This window comes from Octodon degus, unplaced genomic scaffold (assembly GCF_000260255.1).
Source record: "Octodon degus isolate 3935 unplaced genomic scaffold, OctDeg1.0 scaffold00050, whole genome shotgun sequence".
In the NCBI taxonomy this organism is placed as follows: Eukaryota; Metazoa; Chordata; class Mammalia; order Rodentia; family Octodontidae; genus Octodon; species Octodon degus.
Genome location: NW_004524626.1, coordinates 9,260,318 through 9,269,962, shown reverse-complemented (window position 1 = coordinate 9,269,962; position 9,645 = coordinate 9,260,318). Strand labels below are relative to the sequence as shown.

At 56.5% G+C, this 9,645-nt stretch overlaps 1 protein-coding gene across 1 annotated transcript; it reads left to right on the top strand.

Annotated features, from left to right (window-relative positions):
- The first annotated feature begins 7,852 nt into the window (after window positions 1-7,852).
- Znrf4 (zinc and ring finger 4) lies at window positions 7,853-9,141 on the top strand. The gene has a single exon (XM_004632964.2). The coding sequence runs from the start codon at window positions 7,998-8,000 to the stop codon at window positions 9,102-9,104; it is 1,107 nt and encodes a 368-aa protein (XP_004633021.1). The 5' UTR covers window positions 7,853-7,997; the 3' UTR covers window positions 9,105-9,141.
- The last annotated feature ends 504 nt before the right edge of the window (window positions 9,142-9,645 follow it).

Genomic DNA, 9,645 nt, shown 5'->3' with positions numbered 1-9,645 from the left:
AGATAAAGAAATAGGGGTTCTGGCTGGACGTAGTAGGCAGGCCTATCATCCCAGCCCTTTGGGTGGCTGAAGTAGGAGGGTCTCAAGTTCAAGCCTGGGAGATATCAGCAACTTGGTGAGACTCTGCCTCAAAATAAAAAATAGGAAAAGGCCTGGGGACAGAGCTCAGCTTGAAGGCCCTGGGTTCAGTCTCCTCGGAAGGCTTTTAGCTCTATATTATCCCCACCACGCCCCCATGTCTCAGCTGACACTGTTATCCTCATTTTGTAGTGGGGAAACCAGAGAGGTCGAGCCACTCACCTGACGTCACATAGCCAGGAAGTATCAAGGGGCAGAATCGGATTGAAGCCTCTTTGATCCATCCTACATCTGAGTTTAAAGCCCAGGCCTTCCTCCGGAAACATACTAGATCTGTAAGGACACAGGGTCCCTGGTCTCCCTAGGAGCACAGCTTGTCCCGAGCCCTCTCCCACATCAGAACATTGGACACTCATAGCTTTCTTGAACCCAGGGCCAGGACCCCTCATGAAGAGAAGGCATGGGGGTGGAGGGGTAGGAGGTCAGGGCTCCCTGTTTCACACTTTGTGGCCCTTCATTTCATTTCATGAGATAAGTTCTCACTGTGTCACCCAAGCTGGCCTGGAATTTGCGGTCATCATCCTGCCTCAGCCTCCTCTTAGTGCTGGGATGACTGGCAAGTGCTGCAGCCACCAGCTTCCTGTGGTTTCCTTTAAAGAAAAACAAGAGACCCAAATGGGAAGGAGCAGCCCGCAGGCTGCGTGCATGCGTGCAGGCGCATGCTCGCTTCTATGAAATATTTACGTGGCGCCCCGCGTGTTTATGGCTGTAATTAATCTTGGGCCTCGTTGGCAGAGAGCAGAGCTTTAAGAAATTGCTTTCTGTGGCCCGGGTGAGGCCAACCTGACAAGGCCTGGACTCCTTTCCTGGGAGACTGGGCTGCACCAGGGCAGGGGAGGGGACCCCGCCAGCGTGTCCCTGACATCGCTCCAGCCTGTGCCTGGTCACTGCGGTTTGCTCTGTGCCTGGATGCTGGGCTAAGTCACTTGGCACAGAGGGTGCTGGTGTGCAGCTTGCCTGAGGAGCGGCTGGTCTGTAATGCACGGCAAATATCGAAGGCACAGGTTCGCTGGGGACCATAACATGTACTTGGCTTCCTAGCACTCTGGAAGGCTGAGGCAGGAGGGTGGCAAGGCTGAGCCCAGCTAGGGCAACCCAGTAAGACCCTGTCTCAAAATAAGGGATAAAAAATTGGGCGTGGTAGTATACACCGGTAATGCCAGCACTCGGGAGGCTGAGGCAAAAGGGTCATGGAGAGTCTGCGACCAGCCTGGGCTACAAAGTGAACTCAAGGCCAGCCTGAACTGCATAGGGAGACCCTGTCTCAAAAAGTAAACAACAAAAATACTTAAAAAAAAAAAAAGACTGGGGCTGGGGAGATGGCTCAGTAGAATAAGCGCTTTCCTGGCAAGCACAAAGGTCTGAGTTCAATCCCCGGTTCTGCCAAAAAAGACAGGGTGTAGCTGAGCCATAGAGCACCCATGGCTTCCATCCCCAGTGCTAAAAAAATAAAATAAATACAAGTGGGGATGAATTTGGGCACATATAAGCCAATATATAAACTTCAATGCATACACTTTAAATCTTTCAGGGTTTTTTTTTTTTTTCTTCTTCTTCTTCTGTGCAGGGTCTCACTACACAGCCCAGACTTGTAGCGAGCCTCCTGATTTCTGCCTCCCTGGTGCTGGGATTACAGGCACACGCCACTGCGCCTGAAGTCCATCACCGGCTCAGCACGCCTAGGGTGGGGCTGGCGGGGCATGCGGAGCCAGGGATGGAACCCCGCCTCTGCGCCTACCCAAGCGCGCGCTTAGTCCGCTGAGCTATACCGCCGGCCCTAAATCTTTCAGTTTATAGTTTATCTTTCAGTTTATAGTTTGTACACTTTAAATACTGTAGTAGCACACAGCCTTAGTCCCAGCACTGGGCAGGAGGATCTCTATAAATTTAAGGACAGCCCGGACTACACAGTGAGTTCAAGGTCAGCCTGAAATGCATACTACACAGCATGACTTTCTCTTTCTCTCTCTCTCTCTCTCTCTCTCTCTCTCTCTCTCTCTCTCTCTCTCCCCCTCTCTCTCTCCCCCCCTCTCCCTCTCCCTCTCTCTCTCTCTCTCTCTCTCCCCCCCCCCTTTCTTGTTGAGATTTCTGTGTAGCTATAAGCTGTTTAATGATGTTTGCGTCAAGGACGGCCGCCTAGGGCACCAGGGTCCTGGAGTGTCCTCCTGGGAGCTTTGGCCGCTTCCCACACGAAGCCTGCTCTATGACATCTGCAGGGGGACACTGCCTGGACGGATTTCTGGGAAGGTAGCCCTGTTGCTAAGTGATGTCTGTACGTGTGCACGTACAAACCTGTTCACGCGCGCATGCGCATTTGGGTGGACTTTCTGGGCTCCTGTGATATCAATGTGGGGTGGAGCTGGGAGCGGGGCCAAGGTCAGGCCAGCGCCTGGGCCCCCAAAGGCTCCAAATGCCTTGGGCTTGCTTCCCCAATCTCACTTTTCCAGCAACCATTAATTTGCTTTTGGTCACTGTAAATTAGTTTGCATTTTCTTACCCTTCCCTCCTCCCTTCCTTTCCTCCTCCCTTCCTTCCTTCCCTCCTTTCGGTTTCCTGCCCCACCCCTCTTTCTTTGACATAATACATTTTCAACCCTCCTGCCTCAGCCTCCTGAGTAGTCCGGCGGCTTTTCACTTTTTAGACCTCACATGGACATAGACTCTTGGGTTCCTGGCTCTTGTCATTCCACCTCACAATTCCCAGGCTCTGTGCTCTTTTGAGGACCTTTCGTCGTGCAGCTGGACCTGATCTCTCCCGCTTAGCCTCATGCCAAGGTGGTCTGCTTGGGTCACGCTGAATTGGGCTGGTCTGAACACAGTGCCTCCCAAGCCACACCCCAATGCTCAGAAGCCGCGCCCCAAACAACCGCAGAGCCACGCCCCAACCCATTGGAGGCCACGCCCAACCACCCAAAGACTGGTTCCCAGTCACGGGTTTCCTCTCAACAGACCCCACCCCTTAAAGGCCCCACCTCCTCCCAACACCACCAAGCCGGGATGGGCGTTCCACACACAGGCCTCAGGGCCTGCTCCAGATCCTTTTCAGCTACTGTGACTGTGCATCCAAGGCGCTGGGCCTCGGTCGGCTCCTTATATCCCCCCAGCGACGCCGTGCCAGGGCGTACAGAAGGGGAAGCCGAGGACAGGCTATGTGACGTGAGCCCAAGACCCTCAACCGCCGGCTGCCTCGCCCGGAAATGGATGGCGCGGGAAGGGCGCATCCTCAGTACCGCATCCAGTAGGCGCTCCATAAACGTGCACAGAAGCCCGGATGGGAGCCGTAGATTACCTACAGATTGGACCCCGCTTCTCCATCCCAAACCTGCAAGGGTTCCTTGCCGTCCTTGGGGCACAGGGTCGCCTGCCTGATGCACAGACTCGCCGTGCTCCTGCTACTCGCCGGGCTCCTCGCTCTCGCGTGGTCCTCCCGCAGGGCCTCTGTCGCTCCTGCTGTGTGGGAGCTGAACAGTTCTCTTCTTTTTGAATTTATTTTTTTAATTTTTTGAGATAGGATCTCGTTATGTAGCCCAGGCTGGCCACAACGTGCGGCAATCCTCCTGCCTCAGCCTCCCACATGCTGGGGAGGGAGGTGTGTGCCTCCATTTCTGAGCACCTTCTGAGCACCAGGCCCTCAGGAGCGCCCGCAGCGTTGCAGGGGCTCCCAGGGAAGTGGCCCGCTGGGGGGTGGTCTCGGACTCCCCAGGCTCATGCTCTGTGTGGTCTCCGGGGCCGCAGTCAGGAACCCCCAAATCTTGCAGCTCCCTGGGATCCACTGGATGGTCGCGGCAGGCGGGTGCTGGTACAGACGGCAAACAGATGCCGGCTATTTAAAACCCAATGTTAACTCGTTAGACAGCTGTTTCCCATCCCTGAAGTCGGCAGAATTAGAATTAAATTCATTCCCGAATTAAACACACACACACACACACACACACACATCGGAGGCGAGACTCGCTAGCATTTCAGCAGGTAGGAGCTCCGAGCCCGGCGACCGGGGACAGGGCAGGGGCTGAGCTTCCGCCTGCCAGGTGACATCACAGCCCAGCGTTTGCCAGGTGGGCCTGGGGCCAAGACGCCCGGGGACCGAAATCTTCCACAGCCCCTGCCGGGAGCATCCAGCTGCCTGCGTGGCACCCAGGCTTCATGTGACACAAGCAGTCAGACACATGCAGTCACCAAGCCCCTCGTGCAGGGTGCAGGATCGTGTCCCCTGTATTCCCCACTTCCTCCCCCCCCCCCCCCCCCCCCCCCCCCCGGTGGCCCGGGACCTTTGCACACACCGCTGTGCCTTGCCCTGCCTCTTCCTGCCAAATCTGCCTCGTCTTTCAGCTGTCTGTTTAGATGTCCCCCACGCAGAGAGGATGTCCCCCCTGTCCCCTGGATCACCCACTACCTCTTTCTGAGACTTATTTTTTCCTCAGTGCCTAAGGATTTTTTTTTAGTACCTTAAGGATTTCTGATTTTTTTTAAAAAAATGTTTTGTTTTGAAATAATTTTAAGCTTACAGAAAAAATGCAAAAATAGCACCAAGTTTCTGGATCCCCCCCCCCCCCGCCTCCCCTAAAGTGAATCTTACATAACCACAGTGCTGTGATCAAACCAGGACACTTGTAGGGGCTCCTGCTGCTCCCTGAGCCACTCAGTTTGAGTTCTGTTTCTCAAAAGATGCTTTCTGATTTTTAACTGTCACCTGGTTATCGCCTGAGCTTCTGGGGCGCAGCCTGATTATTTCTTTACACAGTCAGAGTGGGTGGGGCAGAATGTGGCCTTTGCCTCCTCCTCCCCCTTTTCCAGGACTGGGTCCTGGACCCCAGGCCTTCGCGGTGAGCTCCATACCCAGCCTGTTTTCATTCTGAGACAGGGTCTCAGTAAGTCACTCAGTTGCCCAGGCTGTACTTAAACATGTGATCCTCCTGCCTCAGCCTCCCAGAGCACTGGGATTTTGTGTGCACCACTGTACCATATGAAAAAAAATTTGTTTGTCTTTTTGAGAAAAGGTCTCCCTGTGCAACTCAGGCTGGCCTTGAGCTCACTTTGTAGCCCAGGCTGCTCTCAAACTCACAACAATCTTCCTGCCTGTTTCCTGGGTGCTGGGATTACAGGCCTGCGCCACCATGCCTGGCCTAAACACGTGTGTATTTTCCAAGCAAATACCCATCTTGGGAGAGCTACTTTGAGACTCTGAAAGTAGCCCATTTCTCCTTAACCTCGGCCTGCAGCTCAGTGAGCTTTCACGGTTCAGCCCAGCCAAAGTTTCGCCTCACCTCTTCTCCTTCCCTCACGGGCTGCCACCGCTCGTGGGCCTGGCAGGGGCCAGGTTGGCCTGGCAGGACACAGAGCACTGGGAGGCTGGGGATAGGAAAGGCAGCTCAGGTATACAGGAGGTGCTTAGCAAAGAGGGGTAACTGCGTGGAGGGGTGGCATGGCCCGGGGCCCGGGGAAGCCCCAGGAATGGGGCTCCCCCCAGCAGCCACACCTTATGCCTGTCCCAGCACCACTGCCACCACTGCACGGGCCTCGCTGTCTGGAGCCCATGCTGTAGTCATCAGCAATCAGGAGCCTCTGAGGCAGCGATGGACGAGCAGATCAAGGGATGGAACACGGAGTCCAGGAAGGACCCCTCCTTCTGCCCCATTTGCTTGTGGACCATCAATGACAAAAGCCAAGTGGGAGAGTTGGACAGCCCTGTAGGCTGCCAGGTGTGGGGGCGCATGTCTGTCATCCCAGCACTTGGGAGGCTGAGGCAGGAGGAGCACCGCAGGTTCCAGGCCAGTCAGGGCTCCATAGGAGGCCTGTGTCTCAAAAAAAGACAAAGAAAACAATGTAAAAGCTGCTCAACCAAAGAGCCCTGTGGAGGGGACCCTCGTGGGTGGGGACAGGTCCTCAAGGGAGCACCTTTTGTATAAGACAGATGTCACTGCCTGGCTTTCTGGCAGGGATGGGTCATGTAGCAAGAGTCAGGGGCTTAGCCTGGGAGCTGTGATCGACATCATGTGCTTCCCACCTGTGGGAGCAGCTTCTATTGTGAAGGAAGGAAGGAAGGAAGGAAGAAAGAAAGAAAGAAAGAAAGAAAGAAAGAAAGAAAGAAAGAAAGAAAGGGGGTGGAAAGAAGAGGGAAGAAGGGCCAGAGGCTTGGGGCACCAGGGACACCTCAGACTTAAGCATCACAGCTGGAACCGGAAGGAAACTTCTCTCCCAATACCTTGATCATCTCTGGTATTTTGTGATAGTGACAGGAAGCTGACCATGTCCAGGTATCCAGGAAACACTTGTGAGTCTGGGCCAGGCCTGCCTCAGTTTACAGCTGGCCGTCCAGGAGGGGAGGAGCGAGGTCGGGTCTGCCTGACTGTCCTCCCAGCACTCAGGGTGACAGTGTCTCTGGCTTTCATGATGTCCAGATCAATCAGCCATGGGACAGCTGCAGGCCAGGGGACAGAGCCTCAGAAAACCCCAGAGACAAGGAGTGACAGAATTACAGACAGAGGTAGTAGGACGTGGGGACAGTGGGACAGACAGAGATGGGCAGAGAAAGACAGGGATAGAGGCAGCCTGAGGAGGGGACATGGTTGACCTGGAGAGGAACAAGGCAGACACACTGTAGTCAGATATAGAGATGCAGAGAGAGAGACAGATAGACAGACAGACAGACAGACAGACAGACAGACGGAGACAGAGACAGAGGGACAAAGAGAATTTAGATATGAAATGAGACATGGTGATGCACACCTGTTATCCCTTCATTCTGGGAGGCCGAGGCAAAAGGATCTTAAATTCAAGCCCAGTCTGGATGACTTAATGACTTACAGAGACTTTCTCTCAAAATAGAAAATAAATATAAAGGATTGGGGATGGAGCTTAGTGTGAAGGCCCTGGGTTCAATCCCCAGTACCAAAAGAAAGCAAAAATGAAAACTCCAGCTCCTGGGCCGGCCAGATAGCTCAGTGGACTAAGGCACGTGCTTAGGGAGAGCGCAGTGGCTGGGGCTCAATCACTGTACTCGCATGCCATGCTGGCCCCGCCCCCGGGGTGCACTGAGACTGCAATTGAGACTGGGCGTGGTGGCACGTGCCTGTAATCCCAGCACTTGGGAGGCTGAAAACAGGAGGATCACTACGAGTCCAATCTAAACAGTGAGACCCTGTAGACCCTGTACCAAAAAAAAAAAAAAACCTCACGGTCATTACCACATGGAAGGGAAGGTCCCTGAACAAGCTGGGGGCCTCATGGGACAGGCCCAGGGATAAGGGGATGGCTGGTGGCCTTGGGGAAATGATGTAGAACAGCAGTGTCAGTGCCAGTGGGAATCTGTGTCACAGAGGCCTCCGTACATCTCTGGCCTCCTTGGGTCCCAGAGCCAGGTTGCTGTCTCCCACTCACTTTTTCGCCCAGGCTGGTCTCGAACTCATAACATTCCTCCTGCCTCAGACTCCTGAGCGCTGGGATTACAGGTGCATGCCGCCACACCTGGCTCTTTCTTTCTTTCTTTTGGCTTTTTGAGACAGGGCTTCTCTATGGATCCCGGGCTGGCCTAGAACTCACCCCAACCCTCTTGCCTCAGCCTCCACAGCCGCCACACCCAGCCCGAAGGGCTTTAAAGGTTGCCAGGGTTCCCACTTAGAGGGTTAGGAATACTGCTTCACCCAGAGAGGCTCTGGGAACAGAGGCGGCTGGTGATGTCACAGTAGCCAGGCATCTGGAACCCTGAGGGTGTCTGGCAGTGACGCTGCCTCCAGGAACAGCAGCCCCGAGACTGGGCTTCCGAGTGCCATGCTGGTGCTGGTGTCGGTGTACCACTGCCTTTGAGACCCAGTACCTGTCACTTTCATCCCCTCTCTGGCCACAGGTCCCCTGGGAGGCCCCATGATGCTCAGAGGCCGCCCGTCTGGGGTCCCTGGGGGACCTAGCAGCTGGCAGACACGGTCGGCCCGGGGGGCTCTCATGGCCTGCGTGACCCTGTCGCTGCTGCTGTCCCCGTCGCAGGTCGTGGTGCAGGCCACGCTGGATGGCAACTCCAGCCCAGTGGACTTCGTGAACGGGCCGGCGCTGTTCGAGGTCCCTCTGTCCCTGCAAGGCATGCGGGGCTACCTGACTGAGGCCAGGCCAGCCAACGTGTGCCAGTCCACCGAGAGCCCATGGCCGGGGAACAACGGCTCGCTGGATGCCATCGCCCTCCTCCGGCGCTACAACTGCACCTCCAACCTCAAGGTCCTGCACGCCCCGCGCGCCGGCTTCCAGGCGGCCATCGTGCACAACGTGGGATCCGCCGAGCTGGTGCGCGCGGCGCCCGTCTCTGAGGCCCTGCGGCGGCAGATCGCCATCCCCGCCGTGGGCGTGGGCGAGGCTGCCTCCCAGGACCTGCGCGTCATCCTGCGCTGTGACAAGCCGGCCCACGTGGTGCTGCTGCCCAAAGCCCCGGCCTGCCCCGACCCGCACAGCCACCCCTCGCTGGCCGTCGCCTGGACGCTGGGCCACAGCCTGGCCTTGGCGGTCGGCGCCTTCCTGCTCCTGCGGCGCCTGGGGCTCTGGGCGCGCGGCTGGTGGCACCGGGCGTCATCGGTGAAGACGCAGACGCGGCAGAAGGCGCAGGTGAGGGTCTACACGCGCCACAGCGACCTGTGCGCCATCTGCCTGGACCAGTATGAGGAGGGCGACGAGCTCAAGATCCTGCCCTGCTCGCACGCCTACCACCGCGGCTGCATCGATCCCTGGCTTGCCCAGGCCCCCCACCGCGCCTGTCCGCTGTGCAAGCGGCCGGTGGCCAGCTCCGAGGACGGCTCCGACTCCACCGCGGAGAGCCTTTTTGGTGATGAGGGTCCCGGGGCCCCCATCTGGGCCATCCAGGAGCGGCTGCGACCCCGGGCGCCCAGGCTGCTGGCCAGGGTCCCCCTGCGACCCCGCTGCAGCACCACATTCCTGGGGGTGCCCGAGGGCACAGCATCCCCTCTAGGACCCCCGAGGGCCTCCTGATGCCCAAGCTCCGGGCTGGACAGGACCCGGGGTGTGGAGGGGAGCTGTGAGGAGAGCTTCTAGAATAAAGTGGGTTTCAATGTGGATTGTCACCTCCCTGTGCTGCTGATGGGTGCCCATACTTGCTGTGGGACTCCGGGCAAGTTCACCCCTGGGTGAGTGAGAACACCAAGCCTTTGGACACCAAGGGCTGCAGTATGTCCTGGGTGGCTCTGCAACAGGTCCCCAGTCTGTGTACCTCCAGGGACAGGGCTGGCTTGTCATTCCTTACACATTTTCTTCTAAAAGAGGGCATAGAGATGCACACCTGTCATCCCCGCACTCAGGAGGCTGAGGCAGGAGGGCTGCTGAGTTCCAGGCCAGCCTGGGCTACAAAGTGAGACCCTGTCTAAAAAAAAAAAAGGAAATGAAAGAAGAAAAAACACGTGACTTTGGGGTTTTTGTGGATTTCCAAGTAAGTCATACACTACCTGGAGAGCATCTGTTCCTGGAGTTCCCATCTTCCATATCCCCGGGGTCATTTATCACAGAGGAAACCAAT